Source organism: Podarcis tiliguerta, assembly GCF_965153285.1.
Source record: "Podarcis tiliguerta genome assembly, chromosome: 7".
Lineage (NCBI taxonomy): Eukaryota > Metazoa > Chordata > Lepidosauria > Squamata > Lacertidae > Podarcis > Podarcis tiliguerta.
In genome coordinates, this window is record NC_139540.1 from 7,222,914 (window position 1) to 7,245,278 (window position 22,365).

Sequence of the window (22,365 nt, forward strand, 5' to 3'; positions counted from 1 at the left end):
TTGGGTAGTGATAAAGCGGGATATCAAATCCAAACTCCTCCTCCTCCTCCTCCTCCTCCTCCTCCTCCTCCTCCTCCTCTTCTTATCTACTTGCACTGGTGTGCTTTCGAACTGCTAGGTTGGCAGAGGCTGGGATGGAGTAAAGGGACCTCACTCCGTCATGGGGATTCAAACCACCGACCTTCTGATTGGCAAGCCCAAGAGGCTCAGTGGTTTAAACCACAGTGCCACCTGCGTTCCTACCCCAGTTGTATTACAAAGTGGCTGATAATGAGAGGCATACTGTCTTCAACAGTGAAGGCAGTACATAAGCCATTGTGGGTTGTAGCCGTTGACAGCTTCATCAAAGATTCAAAGAAATGTAGAGTTGGAAGTGACCCGAGATGATCATCTGGCACATCCGTTTGCAATGGGGAAGGTAGTGGAACCATACCAATACTCCTGATTTCAACTCTGATATTGATTGCCAAGGCCTCCTTGAACCTTGCTGGTCCAAGGGATTAAAAACCAGCAAACAACCATCGTACATGAGTTGGATACAGTGGTACCTTGGGTTACAGATGCTTCAGACTCTACTAACCCAGAAATAGTACCTCGGGTTAAGAACTTTGCTTCAGGATGAGAACAGAAATCACGTGGCAGCAGTGGGAGGCCCCATTAGCTAAAGTAGTACCTCAGGTTAAGAACAGTTTCAGGTTAAGAACGGACCTCTGGAAGAATTAAGTTCTAAACCCGAGGTATCACTGTACAGTGGTACCTCGGGTTACATACGCTTCAGGTTACAGATGCTTCAGGTTACAGACTCCACTAACCCAGAAATAGTACCTCGGGTTAAGAACTTTCTTAAGGATGAGAACAGAAATCACACACCAGCGGCGCGGTGGCAGCGGGAGGCCCTATTAGGTAATGTGGTGTCTCAGGTTAAGAACAGTTTCAGGTTAAGAATGGACCTCCAGAACAAATTAAGTTCTTAACCCGAGGTACCACTGTATAAGCCTTGGTGATGTCCAGGTCAAGCATTTCAGTGCCTTAAAAGAACTGATTGGTGACATTATTTGCCAACATATGAGAGCTGTAGGCAGTGAAATAACAGAGCCAGGATTGCAGCGTAGCTTTCATTGGCAACAGTGAAGCCCATATCACCCACTGCAAATCAAAAGAAACTATAGTCATCTTCCAAAGCGGAAGTTAGTGGAACCATGCTATCACTCCTGATTTCAACACTGACATTGTCAAGTGATATCAAGGCCTACTTGAAGCATGCTGATGCATCTCTCACCACCCCTGAGGCTTGGCCATGCTGTTTGGGGTCAATGGCAATTGGAGTCCAGCAACATCACATTTGCCGCCTGTATTTTAATGAATGTTGGGAGTCAGAAGCAAATGCAGCCAATATTATATCACTTGTGCACACTTTCCTATGCATATGCTGTACAAGGCTTACTGTGATGAGAAAAGCAAGGTTGAAAATTGCAGCCCTACCAACTCAAAGAATTATCAGCTGCCGCCCGTCCAAGTCATGAAAAGATATAAAGAAGGAATAGGGAATCTGTGGCCCTCCAGATCTTATTGGACTAGAACTCCCATCAGCCCTGGCCAGCATAGTCCATGAGGGTTTGTAGAAATGCCTCAGTAAATTCAAGGAAATATAAAATGTGTGTGGGACAGGAAGGAGAGTGTTTGAGATCTTGAGATGGTTTTTTTTTAATTGCTTGACATTTCTGGTGGGAGGGCTGTGTCTCAGTAATTCCCGTAGACCAGCTCCCATGGACCTGGACCCCACAAAGCTCAAATATTGCCTCTCCCTTTATCAGCCCCCACACCAACTCTGGTCATCTGGCTAGACCCAAATATGTGTTCTAACCTGTACCAGATGAAAACCAGAGTGAACAGAATCAGTGCCTTTAGAGGTGTCATTTCCCTTTTTTTGCTGTCTCATTTCTTCCATTTGGTCTTTGATGATGCAGATTAACTTCTCCATTTTCTTTTGGAGTAATATATCTAATCCTGTGTTCTTCTTCTTCTTTTTTTTTTTACTTTAGATTGGATGCCCCTTTCTTTTCTGACGGGAATCTTCCTTGGATGCAAGTGGTCTTTCTGATGGACAAGAAATGCTCCTTCCAACAGAGAAAGAGAACCTTTGGATCCAAGGCTTCATATTTTGACTTGTTCTTACCAATTTTTTAAGCTGCCTTGAGCCTCGAATGAACAATTCATTGAATCGATTTAAATAAATACTTAAAATAAGTAAGAGTTCAGGAAGAAAGGCAATACCATAATCAATCATTTTAAAGCTGGAAACATTTCATTAATTAACGGCAAACATCCTTCTACTACGGATGCAATAAAATTGTGTATGTGGCTATGTGTTCTCAGAATAAGGGAGTTATTTGCAACCTTTCTGTAAGACTGCCCTTATGTTTTTCAGGAGGATAGATTTGTCAGTCATTTACTAGGGTACTAATTAGGAATTTGTTGGTATCACCCATATTGGTCAAAGGTGTACCATTGCTTCAGCTACAACATACTCTTTGAGCTCAGTATGGTGGGTTTCAGTTGCTTGAGGAACTCCTTGGTTTTGCCACAACAGGTAGGGAGTGTGGTCAAGGAGAGAAAAGGAAATGGGGTTGTGGTTCACTGAGATGTTGAAGGGACACCGTGTCACCTACCAGACATCAACGGCCAGCTCAAGTGGATGAAGAAGGAAATGAATTTTGGTTCCTAGAAGCTTCACTCATCTGACAGGAATAGAACAGGTAAGAAATGGAGCAAACTAGCGCTTCCCAGCTCACCTTTTAGTGAGTGGAAAAGGAAGGGCACGGACCAGTCAATCCTCTGATCCAGAAGCCAGAGTGAGGTTTCCTCAACAGGAAACAGAGGTTTTCATTCCATTGCCTCCCCTAGGGAAGGATATCCCCAGTGTTCAAGCAGGTCACTCCTCGCTTACTGCAATACACTTGTGGTTAATTAATAAAAAGTTGGCTCTTTGGTCCATTGGTGTTTCTTATGCCAACTTTCTGGGGTATGGGGGAATTTATTCTTGTAGATCAAATATTACATATGTGCAGAACAGATGTCTGTCTGGCCCACAGGAAAATGTGGCATTTGAGGGTGCACCCTGGTGTGCCTTGCTCACCAATGCTATGAAACCCTAGAGACATCAAAAAGTGTCCGAAACCTGCAGACCGGGTGGTTTTGTGATCTTTCCTTGCAGTTCTAGTCTAATAATGTATAGCCACATAAATCAGGGGCAGGGAACTGTGTCCATCCAGATGTCGCTAGATTGCAGATCCCATCTGTCCCAGCCAACATGGGCAAGAGTCAAGGATGATGGGACTTGTAGTCTAGCAACAGCTGGAGTACCACAGACTGGTAAGAAGGACAATGTGAGAGGTAAACTGTTGATTTGCCACAGGTTTTGGTTGTGCTGGCTCAGTAACCAAGGAGGAGTCCACACTTGCATCTTCCTGATCCTTCAGAAGCCAACACTACTTGTCCTCCAGGTTGGACAGAGCCAAGACGGCATAATTCTGCAATTGTTTGCGCTCATCCAGGTTATACTGCAGCTTCTCCAGCAGCTCAAAGTAGCGGAAGAGGGCGTCACGGGGCCAAATGACCTGCTCGTCATTATCAGCCTCGTATAGCCCTGGCAGGTTCTTGTGGACATATGTTTCCCAATCCAGAGTCCCAGCCTCGACTTCTGGTATGCTGTATATTGTGGATGGCCCCATACTCATTCTGTCCTGCCCCTGGGGTGAGCTGTACTTCTTTTCCAGCAGTTCCATCTTAAATTTGTCAGCTTTCTGCTGAGTCTCAATCTGCTTCATTTCTTCACTCAGTTCATTCCGAATGGTCTGGAAATTGGTGACCATGGTGGCCACCATGAGGTTTCTGAAGATGAATGCCCCAATGAGGAGCCACAAGCAGATAAACAAGCCACTGATTGCTTTGTTTATCTCTGGGACCTTCCACGTGTCCTGCAGCAGAGCATACCAATGGTCCATGGTGAAGAGAATGAAGATGGTCACCAGTGAATTGGGCATGTCTTGAAAATACCTGTTGTACTCTAGGTCATCCAGGTTTGAGCGAGTGTAGCCCTCAAAGAAGAAAATGCCTGATACGGCAAAAATATAGAAGAAGAAGACGAGGAGCACCAGGATGAAGCTCATGGCTTTCATTGCTTTGAAGAGGGCCATAATGAGGATCCGGATTTGCCGGAGTCTAGGGAAGAGCTTTAAGCATCGCATCACACGGCAAACCTGGAGGAAGTATGTGACGGCCTTGCTGTGTTTCTTTTCAATGAGGAGTATCAACTCAGGGATAAAGGATATGATGGTGACTGTGCAGTCAAAGACATTCCAGGAGTTCTTAAAATAATCCTGAAAGCTAACAGCCCAGTTCAGCCCAATTTCCACCAAAAAGATGAGGACAATGACCCAGATGATCACCTCCATTGCTATCTTCATTTTCACAAAGTGGTCCTCCAACTTATCCCTTATCTCTACTAAGATCATGAGGACCACCATGTTCAGGCAGATGAGGATGATCATGAAGACTTTGAAGATTTGGCTGTTCAGGACTGAATAAGCCCACATGGCGACAGGGGGCCAGCGGCTGCAGCGCACGCGGATGCGGTTACGGCAGCGTGTTTCTCGCGTGACCATGACATTCCGTTTGGGCGCAACATTGAAGCGCACCAGCTGGTGATGGTCTGTGAGCATTATCTTCTTTAGCTTCCGATGGTCCAGGAAATCTCGTATGTTATGGCGTGGAATAGCACTGCCTAGCCCCCGTAGATAGTCAATCAGATAGAAAGTGTAGATCAGCTTGGAGCGGATGGCATCTGCTCGGGGATGCAGTTCAAAGGGTGCTTCATTTGTCTCTTTGGAAGCATGTGATGAGGGTGGCTGGTCCTCCATGACTCCTGCTGGCTCCTCCTGGTACGGCCCAGAGGAGATTGGAAGGTTCTTCATACAGCATAATAGACACTCAGTGGTGACCTCACAGGTGACCTCACACCTGGAGCAGTCAGAGCATTCCACTAGCCTGATTCTATTAGTATGCCTAGGACTCCAGTTCTTAGGATCAATGCATGCAAGTTATATAATGGAATGCAGACATGAGCCAGTATATCGTCTAATCACAGTGGTCTATGCATCTGTAACCTCAACGCTTGATTTGTTTGGGCCCTTGATTTGTTTTGAACCCTCATTCTTTTGCGGCATTGGCTACCCCTCCCAATTTGGTGTCATCTGAAAATTGAGAGTCCCCTCAATTCTTTCATCCATGTCATTTAGAAAGATGTTGAACAACAATGGGTCCAGGACAAAACTCTGCTGCACCCTACTTGTCTCTTTTTTCCAGCATGACGAGGAACCATTAGTGAGCACTCTTTGGGTTTGAACTGTCAACCAGCCAGAAATCCACCTAACAGTTCCCTTGTCCACCCCACATTTTATGAACTTCTCTATGCGGATATCATGGGAAAGTTTGCCAACAGCCTTCCTGAAACCAAGATACACTGTCCACAGCAGGGAGGGAACAGCTGGCTGGGTCAGGGAGGTGTTCAGTGCCTCTTTCCGAGAGGGAGTGGTCACTGCCTGTTTGAAGGAGGAAGTGATAAGACCACTCCTTAATAATAATAATAATAATAATAATATCTTTATTGTCATTGCCCCCTTTGGGGACAACGAAATTACTTGACTGCTCCATAAAAACACTAATTAAACAATACAGTATAATACAAGGAGATTAGATGACTTTCAAAGTCCGGGCTTCCCATTCAGGGCCGAGATCGCTCTGGAGAAGAAGCTGTTCTTAAGACGGCTCGTTCTTGTCTTCATCATCCTGTATCTCCGTCCCGACGGCAAGAGCTCGAAGAGACAGTGACCAGGATGCGATGGATCTTTTACTATGTCCAGTGCCTTCCTATGGCACCTTGTGGCATAAATCTGCTCTAAGGTGGAGAGTGGGCAGCCAACAATGCTCTCTGCTGGGCAGTACAGCTTCCGTACCACACACATAAGCCATAAGTGAGCACACTCTCAATGGCACAGTGATAGAAGGCAAGCAGCAGTTTCTGCGGAAGATGGTTTTTCCTTGGTATTCTAAAAAAATACAGTCTCTGCTGCACCTTCGTCACAAGCCCCCTTGTGTTGACACTCCAGGACAGATCCTCTTGTAATTCAATGCCCCAAAATCTGAACATTGTTACCCTCTCCACACAGACCCCATCAATCAAAAGTGGCTGGACATTGCTCTTCTGTCTCCTGAAGTCCACCACAAGTTCCTTTGTCTTCCTTGTATTTATGAGCAAATTGTTAGCTCTGCACCACTCTGTCAGCCGCTCCACCTCATCTCTAAGAAACCTTTGCTAGATTTATTTGGAGTGGGGGGGAAAACAAGAATCAAACACCAAATACTCATAGACCAAAGGGAGAGGGGAGGCTTTGCCCTACCAGAGTTAGAACTTTATCACACAACTGCTGGGCTGGTATAGATAAAAGACTGGATTGCTTTAAGGGAAATGGATGTGCTAGACCTGGAAGGTTTTGACAATCGATACGGTTGGCACACGTATCTAATTTATGAAAAGGTGAGGGCACACAAGGGATTTTTGAATCACATTATAAGAAAATCCTTATACAGTGGTGCCTCGCAAGACGAAATTAATTTGTTCTGCGAGTTTTTTCGTAGAGCGAGTTTTTTCATCTTGTGAAGCACCACGGCGGGGAGGGGTGGAGAGAAGCAGGGCAGCTGCCGCAGCCGGTCCTTGGACTCACCCACGCCTTGTGGACACCGCGCGACGCGGCTGCTGGAGGGCGGCGGGGCTCAGGAGCGCGACTCCGGCTGCAGCGCTGGCTGCTGGCGGCAACAGCTCCCGAGGGGAGCGTGCGAGGGTGGTGGGCAGCTGCGCGAGGCAGCCGGAAGGTCGGCCGGAAGGTGGGAGGGAGCCGGAGGAGCCGTCAGCAGGAAGGTGGGAGGGAGCCGGAGGAACGGGGAAGCGTGCGTGCGACCGTCGCCATGACAGGAGAGGCAGGGCTGTTTCATCTAGCGAAGCAAGCCCTTTGGAAAATCCGTCTTGCGAAGCACCTCAGAAAATGAAAAACCCTTTCGTCTAGCGGGTTTTTCGTCTTCCGAGGCATTCGTCTTGCGGGGTACCACTGTATAAGATCTGGATAAAATATACAGTGGTACCTCAGATTAAGAACTTAATTTGTTCTCGATGTCCATTCTTAACCTGAAATTGTTCTTAACCTGAAGCACCACTTTAGCTAATGGGGCCTCCCGCTGCTGCTGCGCCGCCACGCCACGATTTCTGTTCTCATCCTGAAGCAAAGTTCTTAACCCGAGGTACTACTTCTGGGTTAGCGGAGTCTGTAACCTGAAGCGTCTGTAACCTGAAGCAGCTTTAACCCAAGGTACCACTGTAAAGGATTATTAGAACCAAAGATTCCCTTGACCTCACCGACAGAAGCCCTGGCTATCAAACAGAAAAATATGCAAAGAGACTGGGCCACATAAAGAGTGCAGATAGAAGAAATTAATGATAACTTCAAATTGAAAGAATTTGAAGAAATTAGAAGACACTTGACAGACTGGCTGCAAGATTTTCAGATAAAAGAAAGCTTAGACAGAAAGGAAGGAAACATCTAGATTTGAAAAAATAATTAATTCAATATAAAGGAAAATAAATTTAAAGAATATATAACCTCCTTTTAGAATGGGAGGCGAAAGAAGAATTGATGAAAGGGACAATGGTGAAATGGGCGCAAGACCTAGGGTATAACATCTACATGGATCAATGGGAGAAACTATGGAGGGAGGGCATTAAATTTACGGCATGCTATAATCTCAGAGAAAATATTATGAAAATGCAGTACAGTTGGCACCACACTCCAGCAAAACTTGCGAAGATGTATAAAAATAGATCACCAACCTTGCTGGAGGTGTAAAGATGGTATAGGGTCATATATACAGTACACATGTGGTAGGAATGCACTGTTAGGATATTTCCGTTCCACCTTAAAAGGGAGCAGGATGTTTGTGTCACAGCCTGCGCATTTCCTGTTTCACAGGATGTTTCTGTTGTGTCTTTGTTTTCGTTTCTCTCTCTATGCCAGAACACTGAAGCAGGCAGTCATGTTTTTCTTTGTTCTGATCAACGCAGAAATAAACTTGTAAATAATGCTCTCCTGCGTGCATCTTTCACTGTGAATTATCTGCTGATAGAGCGTGCATCAGCTCTGGAATGTGGCAAGGTATTTCTGGAGCTCCTGTCGCTAATTGCTGATACTGCGTGACTACGGGAGATCGATGGACGTCCGGAGACGACGTGGAGTCATGATGGACTTTGTCTCCCTGGCAGTATCCCAACATGCACAGCCATTAAGGAATTTTGGAATAACATCTACAATGAATTAAAAATGTTATTTAATTTCTCATTTAAGAAAAAACCTGAAACCTTCCTCCTAGGTATAATGTCATCAGAAATCAAAAAAGATGTTAGACTACTTTTTTATGTACACGACAGTAGCAGCCAGGATCTTAATTGCAAGAAACTGGAAAAGTGATAAAACACCTGTGATAAATGAGTGGCAGGTCCAAATGATAGAATATCTGCAGTTGGCTATGATGACAGGGAGAGTCAGAGGATATCCAAAACAGAAAGTACAGAAAGAATGGAAAATCTTTAAAGAATACCTAGAAAACTATTGTAATAATAAACATCTCCTGGCAGAACCAGAATGATTCTTGTAAAATAAGAAACATACTTTTTTTGTTATCTGATAAAAACAAAGAAAGCAATACAGTAATTTGGAACTGTGTGTGAAAGAACAATAGAAACAATAATACAATGAGTCTAATTGGAAGTTAAATGTATTTATTTTCTCTTTTTATTTTTATTTTTTTAATTTCTTCCTTTTTCTTCTTCCTTTAGAAATTTTCTTCTCTTCTCACTTTTCCCTTTTAGTCTCTTTTCTTTCTGATCTGCTAAGAGACAAAGTTAAAAATGAAAAGTTGACTAATTTGAAGCAATGTTTTGTAGTTTGTTAACTATTGTTAAAGATGGTCAACTGCAGCAAACAGTGAATTGATGTACAGTATTAGTTATTGTTGATTTATTGTTATTGTCAAATCTTAAATAAAATTTAATTAAAAAGAAAATAGAAACTTTCCCTGGATTCAGAAAACCTAACTAACTACCGGCCAGTTGCTAATCTACCTTTCCCGAGCAAGGTTCTGGAGCAAGTGGTCGCAGATGAGATCCAGGTGCTTTTGGAAGAAACTGATTTTCTGGATCCATTTCAATTGGGGTTCAGGCCTCGTTTGGGTTCCAGTCATACTTGGACGGTCATTCCCAGAGAGGGCTGCTTGGGGAATGCTTTTCAGCCCCATAGAACCTTCAATGTGGGATTCCTCAGGGCTCAATCGTATCCTCTACATTGTTTAACATCCACATGAAACCGCTGTGTGGGGTTATCTGGAGGTTTGGAGTATGTTGTCAGCAGTATACTGATGACACTCAGCTCTATTTCTTTCTTTTTTAAAAAATAATAATAATATTTATTAAATATTTTATAGTTATGAAAAGAAAGACAATAAAGAAAAACAATACATAGATTCAACAAACAATACATCCACAATAAAAAAATACAATACAACAATACAACAAAAACAAAACAAAAACATTTAAACACACATTCAAATTTCATATCTATATCTTTCATTTGCTTATTTCCTCGACTTCCTCGCACCTCCCCTTTTTGTATTCTTGTTCGAATTTGCTAATTCAACAAATCCTTTCCCTCTTCTTCAATTTTTGTTCTATAATTTATCCTAACACAATTTAACTTTAAATTTTCCACTTTAACACATTAACAATTAATATTCATATAGTTCTTAATAACACTTCTGCTAAAACCATATAACTTCATTCCAATATTCTTCTAACATTCATTAATTTTGCAATATTTCTGTAAATATACTTTAATTTTTTTCCAATCTTCCTCCATCGACTCTTCTCCCTGGTCTCGGATTCTGCCAGTCATTTCCGCCATTTCCATGTAGTCCATCAGTTTCATCTGCCATTCTTCCCGGGTGGGTAGCTCTTGTGTCTTCCAATACTTTGCGATGAGTATTCTTGCTGCTGTTGTGGCATACATAAAAAAGGTTCTATCTTTCTTTAACACCAATTGGCCGACCATGCCCAGGAGAAAGGCCTCTGGTTTCTTCAGAAAGGTATATTTAAATACCTTTTTCATTTTATTATATATCATTTCCCAGAAGGTACTAAGCTCTATTTCTCTGTTACATCTGCAGGTGAGGCAGTGGAAATGCTGGACCAGTGTCTAGCCTTGGTAGTGGAATGGATGAAAGCCAACAAACTGAAACTCAATCCAGATAAGACTGAGGCACTGTTAGTGGCTAGTTCCCTAGACTGGATGGGTGGGAAATCCCCTGCTCTTGGTGAGGTTACACTTCCTCTGAAGGAGCAGATACATAGCTTGGGGGTACTCCTGAATCCTTTGCTGTCGCTCGAGGCTCAGATGGCCTCAGTGGCCTGGAGTACCTTCCATCAGCTTTGGCTGGTGGCCCAGCTATGCCCCTATCTGGACAGAGATAGCCTAACTACTGTTGTCTATGCTCTGGTAATCTCAAGGTTAGATTAGTGCAATGCATTATACATAAGGCTGCCTCTGAAGATGGTTTAGAAACTTCCGGTAGTGCAGAATTCAGCATCCGGGTTGCTCACTGAAGCAAGATGGTTTGAACATATTACATATCCTGGTCCAACTGCACTGGCTACTAATTAGTTTCCAGGCCCACTTCAAAGTGCTGGTTTTGACCTATAAAGCCTTAAATGGCTCAGGACCACAATACCTCAAGGACCACCTCTTTCCATATGAACCTACCCAGACTCTGAGATCATCTTCTGAAGCCCTTCTTTGTGTGCCTCCTCCTCAAGAGGTCTGGAGAGTGGCAACATGAGAGCAGGGCCTTCTTTGCAGTCTATGGGATGCTCTCTCTTCATTATGCACCTTTAGGTGCCAGGCAAAAACATTCCTTTTTAACCATGCCTTTGGTTGATTTGATTGACTATGCCCTTTTAAAATGTGGGTTTTTTTAGGGGGATTATTGGGTTGTTGCTTTTACAGTGGTGCCTTGCAAGACAAAATTAATTCATTCCGCGAGTTTTTTCGTAGAGAGAGTTTTTTTGTCTTGCAAAGCACCACGGCGGGGAGGGGCGGGGAGGGGCGGGGAGGGGCGGGGAGAAGCAGGGCAGCTGCCGCAGCCGGTCCTTGGACTCACCCGCGCCTTGTGCACACTGCGCGATGCAGCTGCTGGAGGGCGGTGGGGCTCAGGAGCGCGACTCCGGCTGCAACACTGGCTGCTGGCGGCAACGGCTCTCTCAGAGGAGCGCGCGAGGGCGGTGGGCAGCGGCGCGAGGCAGCCGGAAGGTCGGCCGGAAGGTGGGAGGGAGCCGGAGGAGCTGTCAGCCGGAAGGTGGGAGGGAGCCGGAGGAGCGGGGAAGCGAGCGTGCGACCGTCACCATGACAGGAGAGGCAGGGCTGTTTCGTCTAGCGAAGCAAGCCCTTTGGAAAATCCGTCTTGCGAATCACCTCAGAAAACGAAAAACCCTTTCGTCTAGCGAGTTTTTCGTCTTCCGAGGCATTCGTCTTGTGGGGTACCACTGTATTTTGATAATTTATTTTGTGGTTTTAGATTTTGATTTTATTCCATGAACCACCTGAGACCTTTGGGTATATAAATTCCCAGGACAGTATATAAATACATATACTACTACTACTAATAATAATAGTCCCCCTTGTATGCCAAGCTTCTAACTCTATCAAAAAAAGACATGTGATTGGTCTGGCATGACTTGTTTTTGAGAAAACCATGATGGGTTTTAGTAATCACAGCATCCTTTTCTAATTATCCTTTATTATCCATGAATCTGTCTTCTCAGAATTCCCATCCTTCCTTCCATGATATTTCTATTCAAATCCTTTGTCTACTGCCTTGAATGTAATACTTACTTCCATAACATACAGGTATATTCTGCATTACATTCCTTTATCATTGTCATTCCTTTGCTTATATTCCCAGTCCTGTCTGCTATTTCAGTTGACTATAATATTGTCTCAGATGATCCACAAACATCCTCTCGATGTGACATTCAATCGCTAGTCTACACTGGTCCACACAGTGTCTCCTAACACTGAGTGACCTGGGGCAACATCCTGCCAGTCCTCATCTGCCTCCTCATGATGGGGGGGAGGAATGAGCCCCCCCAGTGGCTATGTGGGGGCTGTAAAGACCTCAGCCCCATGGAGTTGGTGCGCCTGATCAGATGGCAACTCTAAAGGGGCTTGCTGTAACCACCAACCATCTGATAAGCAGTTATAGCAAACTGCTTTGAAGTCTTTTTGCAGGCATGGTTTAGAGTCAAGCCACACCTGCAAGCAGCTGAAGAGGAAACAGGCTCATTTGCAGGTGAAACTAGAACTTGATAGGGAACACCCTGGTGCAGCCAATACCACTGGGACTTGCTTTCAAAGGATCAGGAGCTCTCCTTAAGCCCTGTGTTGTTCCTTTGGAGCCACGCCCTTAGCTACCCCACACCTCAACATCACATATAACATCAGGGACTCAGGTAGACTGGTAAAGAAAAACTATTTTATACGTGTTGTATATGCCAACAAAGGTCCGTATAGTTAAAGCTACGTTTTCCCCAGTCGTGATGTATGGAAGTGAGAGCTGGACCATAAAGAAGGCTGATCGCCGAAGAATTGATGCTTTTGAATTATGGTGCTGATGGAGACTCTTGAGAGTACCATGGACTGCAAGAAGATCAAACCTCTCCATTCTTAAGGAAATTAGCCCTGAGCCCTCACTGGAAGGACAGATCGTGAAGCTGAGGCTCCAAGACTTTGGCCACCTCATGAGAAGAGAAGACTCCCTGGAAAAGACCCTGATGTTGGGAAAGATTGAGGGCACAAGGAGAAGGGGACGACAGAGGATGAGATGGTTGGGCAGTGTGGGGGCCACTATGGGCGCATTGGAAGATGGCCGACAATAACATCTCTCCGACCCACACAAGGTAATTTAGAGGCTGTGATGGGAGTAAGCAGCCTTCCGACCCCCCCAAGCGAGTGGGCGGGGGACTGCCCTTGCCTGCTGTGCCCTATACCACCCCCGAATTTGAGGGGGTGGGGGCACTAGGCAGAAAGCCCTTGCGTGGACTTCGGATCTCCTGGACGCTGTCTCTGATTCGCGCCTCTAGCTGCAGCAACTTCAAATTAGAAGGAAGCTAATGCACATATTTCAAGGAAGAATGGGGAGTAAAGACTGCTAATTGAAGAGATCTCTGAGAAAGAAGACGGGTCAGATAAACAGGAATATATCATGAGAAGACACACCAAGGCTCGGTATGTCGGCAACGGGACTGGCTGGGGGGGAGGGAAACTAAACTTTCTTTTCTTTATGTGATTAACTAAGAACCCCCCCCCGCACAAGTCAGAAATGCTGCGTAAATTATCTAAGCTGATGAGTTAAGACAGTGTGGAGATAATTTTCTAACCAAAAGCATGTTTTAAGGAGATTGTGGAAAGTATAAGAGCTTTGGGATGACGCAGTAAAAAATAGTGTCGCCATTTTGGCAAGTTCTGTCGAAAGACTTATGTCTGGGAGGAGGAACAGATCTGTTTTTATTGCGAGCGAGCCTCCTCAGAGGGACCAAAGAAGGCGACAGATTTGCAAAGATTAATGATGGAAAAACTGCTTTTATTTATGGAAGTGATGATACATGGAAACCATCTCGATATGGTGACTGGACGAATGGAAAAATTCACACAGGATTATAACTGGTGTTTACCTGCTTAAGGAAATTATCAGAAGAGATCACAAAGAAAAAAAAACCTATATGAATAAGATGAGATGTGGGAACAGCAAGATAGGACTGGATAGAATTATGAACATTATTTGGACAGATTTGTGGATATTAACGCAGCAGCAAGAAGATGATTGGAATCCCCTTCGGATCTTGAAATATGGGTCTCCCAACAAAAAAATTAAATTTTGGCTTTGTAATTCGGAATTTATGTGATGCGATTTGATTTGATTGGTCGGTTAATAAAAATTATTTTTTTAAAAAAAGAGATGGGCAGTGTTCTGGAAGCTACCAGCATGAGTTTGACCAAACTGTGGGAGGCAGTGGAAGACAGGAGTGTCTGGTGTGCTCTGGTCCATGGGGTCATGAAGAGTCGGACATGACTAAATGACTAAACAACAACAACAACATATGCGATATAACACTGTGACACAGGTGGCGCAGTAGAGTCCCATCTTTTGTCTACCAGATATCCCTGTATGAGTTTGCAATGCGTTTAGCTGGATCGCTTCTTTGACATGTCTATATCCAGCCCAGGTGTGAGGTGGGTAGGCATGGTTGGGGGGGGGGGGACAACCTTGTGGGCCAAATGGGAACCTGTGCCAAGTCTACTTACACCAGAGGTTCGCCATCCCTGTCCTGAGCCGATAAGTCTGTTCAGATGGCGAAGGCAAACATTGCATTGCATTGGCTGAACTGTCTCTGTTCATGCAGGGCAGGAAGAGTGTCCATCTACTTGGACCAGTTTTTGGCTCACAAGCCACCAGGAACAATTCAATTTGCTTAATGTGGACCACCCTCATTGCAAAAGGAACTCATTAGCTCACCCAGCTGTCTGACAGTGGCAGACAACAAAACCTGAGGCTTGGCAAAGGGAGATTGGATCTGGCAGTTTCTGTGTGGAAGCTGCAGAAATCAAATTCCTAAAGAATCCTGACGCAAGGCTAAAGAAAGTGAGTATATGCTGCTGCCTTATGGAAAATGCCTGTTGCTTGCTTCCACATCATTGTACAGTCGTCTACATTCCAGCCAGGCAACAACGAGATGTTTCCATGCACACACAATAGCCTGTTTTATTTGCTGTGCTGTTTCAATGAGATTTTTTAATTGTCTGTTTTAATTAAGGATGCTTATGTCTTAACGCTCACGACGCTGATTTTTATACTATGCACACCACATAGAAGCTGATTTCGGCATTAAGCAGAATATACTGTTGCAAAAGGGACGCGGGTGGCGTTGTGGGTTAAACCACAGAGCCTAGGACTTGCTGATCAGAAGGTCAGCGGTTTGAATCCCCACGATGGGGTGAGCTCCTGTTGCTCGGTCCCTGGCCTGCAGCCAGCCTACCCAAGATGAATTCCAGTCTTTCCTCTTCCAGCTTCTTCCTCCCAGAACCTCCAGCTAGAACTCTCTTTTCCGGTCAGCTCACTCCCAGTTAGTAACCTTCCAAACCCCAGTCTCTGTTTACACTTCAGGGCAAGGTGGCGGGGGGTGGGTGGGGAGGACAGTTCTCTTGCATTGCCAATGGCTCTAAGTGTCGCTGTATTGCTTCTTAATGGCCCTAGCTTGGCCAGGTCGTTTTGCAGAGGCTAGCCCAGGAATTCCTCTGCAGTTTGTATTTCCCCCTTCACACCCTAAATAATCAAAACCCATGACTTTTTTTCAGCCAGAACTTGCGGGAACTGAGTTCCAGCACCTCTCAGATGGGCGCCATTGCTATTGTAGGAGAACAAGCAAGGTTTTTCATGTTGAGTTCTGGCACCTCTTTTTCTAGAAAAATAGAACTGGCAAAATCCTACTATTTATTAATTTCTAGGGTTTGTGGGGGAGTCCCCCTCCCTCATCTATAACAAGATGATGATGATGAATTGAACTAATGAGTCCCCTTAGGGGAAGATCTGCACAAAGACTTCTGCTTGAGAGGGGATTTCTTCCCCTCTCCTCCCTGTGAAGCCCCCCAGAATTGGCTTGGGGGCTGGGAGAACTCCTGGAAAAAACACATGGGGCAGAGAGGAGAGGAGAGAATTCCAGCCAGCAATGCTGACCTTCATGGAACAATTGCCTTAACACAATGTTGAATGAGGTTCCCCACCCCAGCTGTAAGTCTTTGGTGTGCTCTCTTACAAGGAATTCTAGCCCAGCTAGTATTGTCCTGGTTACACACTGCATGCAATGATGCAACATGCAGCAATATGCTACATCATCCGCATGGTGCAACTGAGGGGTCACCTTGCCCTGCCACCATACAAAGACTGAGTAAACTGCTAAACTTAGCTTTAGCTCAGAGGTGGGTTACTTGCCTTGCATGGAGATGGCCATAGGTTCAAATGCCAGGCAGGCTGTGAAAGGTTCTTCTCTGAAACCCGGGAAAACCACGGTCAATAATACTGAGCTAGATTGTCCAATGGTCTGACTTGGGTTTCCTTTGCCGTAGAACTGACATCCCAATTAATGCTGAGCGGTTTAAGTGTGGCAGATACTGACTGAGCTCACAGATATCAGACTCTGAGGTCTCTTCTGGTCAATTCTGGCTAAATATTCAGTGCAGCCTCCCGATATCCTCTGGCACCAATTAGACAAACATCCTCCTCTTCATTTGGCAATAGACCCAAAGCTGCTGATCTCATATTTTCCTCTCCTCCTGATTCTGAGTCACACTTTGATTTCCACCCAGCAGGGCAACTGAATATTTGCACTGCAGACTGGTAATTAGAAATGTCACTTTGGCCGCAGCTAACAAGGAGCGTAGCTCTTTTGTCTTTGCAGCAGGTAACATTATGAAGGTTACAGAAGAGGCTGATGGATTGTTTTGATGTGAGCTGGGAGAATTGAGTAGCAAAAAGCAGGGGAATGACATTTTCTTGAACTCCCCCCCCCCAAAAAAAAACCCATGGAAATTTACCATGTCAAAATCTTTAAAATTACCCTGTGCTTTCAGATGAAAAATGCTTCCCTACCCCAGTTTGATTTGGAATCGAGTTTGACAAACATAGGTTTGCTGTTGTTGTTTTTTAAATAAAAAAAATCAGGTCATTTAATTCTGCAGATCATTTAGAACCTCCCAATTCCCCTGATAACATGGCTGTGAGTATAACAGCATCCTCCTCCATCCCTCAATCTTCCATAAGCTCCAAACCTGCTCCCTTTTCTGGCTTCTGCAGTGGCTTCTGTATCTTCTCTACCAATAGTGTGTTAGCACAAGCATCTCTCAATTTCTCCATCCCTTCCACTCCTATTTCTCTTTGGTTCTTGGCAATGGCAGCATTTCAGGCACCAGAGATACTTAGAAAGCTTGCTCTCCCAGTGCTACATGAATCTGTGATATTGTCAAGCACCAGGGCGGGAGCGAAGAGCCCTCCTCATCAGCACCACATTCTGGCAAGTGGGTGTGGAGTGGACTGAGACCTATGGGGTGAACTGAGAGAAAACCATGGATCATTCTGGGTAAACTGGAATACTGGCACTTTAGAGCCTCTCATTCTGAACTGGGTCCTTACAGCATTTGGCAATTATGGACACATAGACATGACACTACAGATATTTGGGGGACCAACTTGTCCATCCCTTATGCTCAGGGCTGTCTTAAGCATATGTGGCCCTAGGGTGCAAAGATCCGCCCGGTGCCCCCCCAAGTTTCCCAGTCCCAGGTGTGCAGGAGGGCAGAGCCGGCTGGCTGCCTCAGCGTCTTGCTGGCTTGGTCGCCCCTGAACTCACGGCGCAGAGCCGCCCACAGCAGAAGAGCCTATCACGGTGCTCTGACCAATGGGTGGACTCAACTCTCAGGCCCCAGATTCTGTTAGGATATTTCCATTCCACCTTAAAAGGGAGCAGGATGTTTGTGTCACAGCCTGCGTATTTCCTGTTTCACAGGATGTTTCTGTTGTGTCTTTGTTTTTGTTTCTCTCGGTGCCGGAACACTGAAGCAGGCAGTCATGTTTTTCTTTGTTCTGATCAACGCTGAATAAACTTGTAAATAATGCTCTCCTGAGTGCATCTTTCGCTGTGCATTATCTGCTGATAGAGCGTGCATCGGCTCTGGAATGTGGCAAGCTATTTCTGGAGCTCGTGTCACTAATTGCTGATACTGCGTGTCTGCGGGAGATCAATGGACGTCCGGAGATGGACTCATGATGGACTTTGTCTCCCTGGCAGTATCCCAACAGATTCTTGGCCTGGCGCCCCTGAGAGCTCGGCGTCAGGGTGCCCCGCACCCCTAGTGCCTATGGGTAAGACGGCCCTGCTTATGCTCTTCTGATTATTTTGGTACTGCAAGAGGACCAGAGTTTTCCTCCCACCATAGAAATGTCCCTAACCTGGTGCCCTCTAGACATTGCTGGATTATACTCTCACCATTCCTTGCCATTGGTCCTTGTGGCTCAGCCTGATGGGAGTTGTAGTCCAATAATGCCTGGATGACACCTTGTTGGGAGGGTTCTATTTGTGAATGCAGTTAAAAGTTCTCTGCAGACCTTCTCTGCTCAACGTGTGAATGGGTTGAGTGCACAGAGTCTGTCCAAAGCAATTGGAAGGACGGATGACTTGCATGCACACTTCAATACCGCCACCCCATCCTTGGGTACAAAGTTCACATGGTCAGGCAAATGCTTAAACACACCTACATTATCTTGAACTATGAATGTGCCAAACTCCAGCTTTCTGGTTCCTATATTTTTCAGTCGACTCTCTTGATGGATAAGTTTTCCAAAAATCAGATCTTCTTGGACTTGCTAGGTAAGAGTGTAGCTTGCATATTTGGGATAAATGCTTTGAACCCCCAGTTTAAGGGGGACATAATAAAAGGTACAATTTCCACAGTTTCTGTAACTGGGATGCTTTGTCCTGTGTGTGTGTGTGTGTGTGTGTGTGTGTGTGTGCCAAGTTTCAGAACTGTAGCTCATTAAGCAATACCTTTTACAACTTTGATACCCTGATGAGTGAGTGAGTGAACCCCAAATGTCAATCTCTGTGTTTGTGTTTAATACAGAGCACACTGAGGAATTGATCCAGCAATGCAAATGACAATAGCAGAGCCATAATTCTGACGAATGAACTACCAACAGGGGTAATTCCTATTATGCAGAGTATTTCACACTCTTTGGGCATTGGGCAGATTAGCACAAATTGAATTTCATGCTAACCGGCTCAGGGCAATGGGTGCCCTATTTCTATGAACTCTTACTGTATTAAGATAACAATTAAGAGATATTCACACTTCTAAGTATGTGGAAATAGCAACAGTTTTCTTCCCACACAGATAACCTTAAGGAATGTGACTACTCGCTGGAAGCCCCTACCAAATTCTCAAAACTACCCCTCCTTCTAGAGTTAGCTAGTCATGCAGAAGCATTGGATCTCTGAGCATGTCAGGATCATGGCTGTCTCAGATGCTGGAGATACCTTTTTGGTGGCACCACGTAGCAAACTGTTCCACTGAAGATGTCATAGAAACCCACACCAGTGCAATAGAAGAGACACATCTCAGATAAGGCTTTCCTAGGACCACCAATGTCTCTTGCTGGACTAATTTGGCCCATGGGCTGGAGGTTCCCCACTTCTGGCATGGAGTTGAGGTGTTCACAAATTCATTTCAACACTGCTGGACTTTACATTACTTTATAAAGTCCCTGCAGGTGGCATTTCATCTGTGTCCAACAGTTGCTCTAAAGTTTTTGCTGACCCAACCTGAGCATCAAATCTGAACCATGAACTTCACAAGGCTGTCCTTGCAGAGCTCTGGAATATTACCCCGCCCCCCATTATCCTTCCTCCTTCCCTACCCTTAGAGATTGAAATATATAAGTCCCAATAAATCTCTTTCACATATTGATAAATGGCCACTGTTTGTGAGTGTCACTGAGGAGGGAGAAAGTTTAGCTCCTTGAAAAATTGCTGTGCAAACAAGCTGTCTTCAGTTGCTGCGTTCCTCTCTGCACCTGCACTGAACAGAAAGAGGCACCTTGTACAACCTGAAATTGATGCAGTACTTACAACTGGCATCTTCATCCACATGGCTTTAATTGTCTCCTGCATTTATTTACTAACGTCTGATACTTGGGAGCAGGACAAACATATGACAAGCATTCATTCATTCATTCATTCATTCGTTTGTTTGTTTGTTCATTCATTCATTCCATGATGCCAAAATCTGTAATTTGGTATACAGATTCATCAATTTTTTTACATCTTGAATTGAATTTTATTATGAAGGTTACAGACCAGTTCTGGCTCACTTACAATATCAGGAAAATCATAAAACACATCAGGAATACATTGAATTGCAGTTGGGTATAACAGAGACAATTCAGATAATATTCAGAAAATATATATTTAATCTTGATCACTAAAATATAACCTAAAATTGTCATTTAAAACCTTAATCATTTTGGTAGTACAGCTTGTTCCCTAAGTTTTATGGCAGTCGCACAGAATTTGGCCACCCTTACTGTGATCTCTAGATCCTTGTCCTCTACCAGGAGTTTTAGACATTGAAGTTCAGACCCATTTGGAGATTTTTGTATAACAGGAGTGATAAATATCGAGCATATACCCCTGCAGAAACTTTTTTACATCTTCATTTGTATTTGGGACTTGGTGATTTACTCTAAAATCACTTCTCTAGCTTGGAATGCGATTTGAGAGTCTGTTTTGCATAGTTAGCATTTACTACACAAGGTGTCCCAAGCTGCCGTGTATATACTCTTACACATATGGTACTGGCAGTAATGACTGTGTTCTGTCTCCACAGTAGGAAGTGGCCACGCCTCTGAATGCCAGTCGCTGAGAATCACAGGAGGATGGGGTACTGTTGTGCTCAGGTTCTGCTTGGTGGGATTTCCATAGCCATGTGTTGACCATAGTGAGAATGGGATGCTAGACTAGATGAGCTGTTGGTCTGATACAGGACGTCACTCCTTATGATCTTTAATGCCAACCCCTTATGTTAATGAAAGTCTCACCATTGTGAAACTATGAGCATACTTCCATGCCATGCACAACTAGGGGTGTGAACATTTTTCAGATTAAGGGCCACATTCCTTTATGAGTACCCTTCCAGGGGCCACATACCCAGTCTGGCCAGCAGAGGGGGGCAGAGACCAAAGTGGCCAAAAGTGGCCAGAGCATAGAATCATCCTGCATTAAAAGCTCCAATTCATCTTACTTGTTTCCTATACTCTGTGAATTTGTATAGAGACCACATGACTTTTTCCTTCTTGTAGTTTCTTGCCCTTGAGCAGGTTTTTGGAGTACTATCTCAGTTTCCTGTGCATCAATGATTGAAAATGTTACTATACAAGTAGGCTAGCTTCTGCAAAGTAGGGTCAGCAGGGCATGTGGTTGGGAATGGGGTATGGCCTGAGGAGAGTCCCAAGGGCCAGGCAGAGAGGCTTGGAGGGCCACAAACAGCCCTTGGTTTTGATGTTCCCCACCTATCTGCTAAACCATAGTGCAGTGTGATGTGCATATTATTTTTTTTTTTAATAGGGGACTGGTTAAAGGTGCCCCTGCCCGTACGGGCCAGTCTTGACAGACTCTAGGGTTGTGTGCCCATCTCACTCAAAGAGGCCAAGGGCCAGCGCTGTCTGAAGACACTTCTGGGTCACGTGGCCAGCGTGACATCGCTGCTCTGGCGAGCCAGAGCCGCACACGGAAACGCCGTTTACCTTCCCGCTAGTAAGCGGTCCCTATTTATCTACTTGCACCCGAGAGTGCTTTCGAACTGCTAGGTTGGCAGGCGCTGGGACCGAACAGCGGGAGCGCACCCCGCCACGGGGATTCGAACCGCCGACCTTTCGATCGGCAAGCCCTAGGCGCTGAGGCTTTAACCCACAGCGCCACCCGCGTCCCTTAGGGGACTGGTTAGTTACCCTAATAAACTTACCAGGTGGTCCAGGTGTGTGTATGTTCTTTCCTCTCTCTCTCTCTCTCTCTCTCTCTCTCTCTCTCTTCTCTCACATACCACTACAGTGCTGCTCTTTGGGCTAGGCTGGTCCAGGATGTTTTGGCATCTGATTTCAGGCACTGGCTGGATGAATAGGAGTGGTTGGAGGCACCAGCCAGGGACCCTCCAAGGGAAAATCCAAAGGAGGAGCCCAAGATTGGTGGTGGGACACTGAGGAGAGGTCAGAGGGAGAAGAGTGAGAGGGGAGGCTAGAAGCTGAAGCAGCAATAGGGTTTAGTGAGCAAGAAGAGCTGGTGACAGAGAGCAGTTCAGACTCCAATGCTGTAGCAGAGGAGGAGAGTCAAGAAGCTGCTGAAGAATCCAGGGAATCTCCTACTCCTGCTGTGACCCCAAGAACTCACAGAGAAAAGAGAAGAGAAGAGCAGAGGCCAGAGGTGCACAGACACAGTTTGAGACTGCTTGGGAAACATCTGGGAGAGGAGGAGCCTTAGAAAGGGTGAAAGGCAGGGAACTTCAGTCCTGGCAACTGCTCCATAAGTGCAAGACCTACTGTGAAGGATTGTTGAGT

General features: G+C 45.2%; 2 protein-coding genes across 3 annotated transcripts in view; both read right to left on the bottom strand.

Annotated features, from left to right (window-relative positions):
• The window catches only part of LOC310682170 (mas-related G-protein coupled receptor member H-like), a 381,144-nt gene that overhangs the window by 207,054 nt on the left and 151,725 nt on the right, over positions 1 to 22,365 (bottom strand). The window lies entirely within an intron of this gene.
• Positions 1,337 to 5,005, bottom strand: LOC310681089 (cation channel sperm-associated protein 2-like). The gene has a single exon (XM_083448473.1). The coding sequence runs from the start codon at positions 4,971 to 4,973 to the stop codon at positions 3,489 to 3,491; it is 1,485 nt and encodes a 494-aa protein (XP_083304599.1). The 5' UTR covers positions 4,974 to 5,005; the 3' UTR covers positions 1,337 to 3,488.

Bases quoted from the DNA above. Each gene is read 5' to 3' on its own strand.
- LOC310681089 (XM_083448473.1), bottom strand. From the start codon at position 4,973: ATGAAGAACCTTCCAATCTCCTCTGGGCCGTACCAGGAGGAGCCAGCA.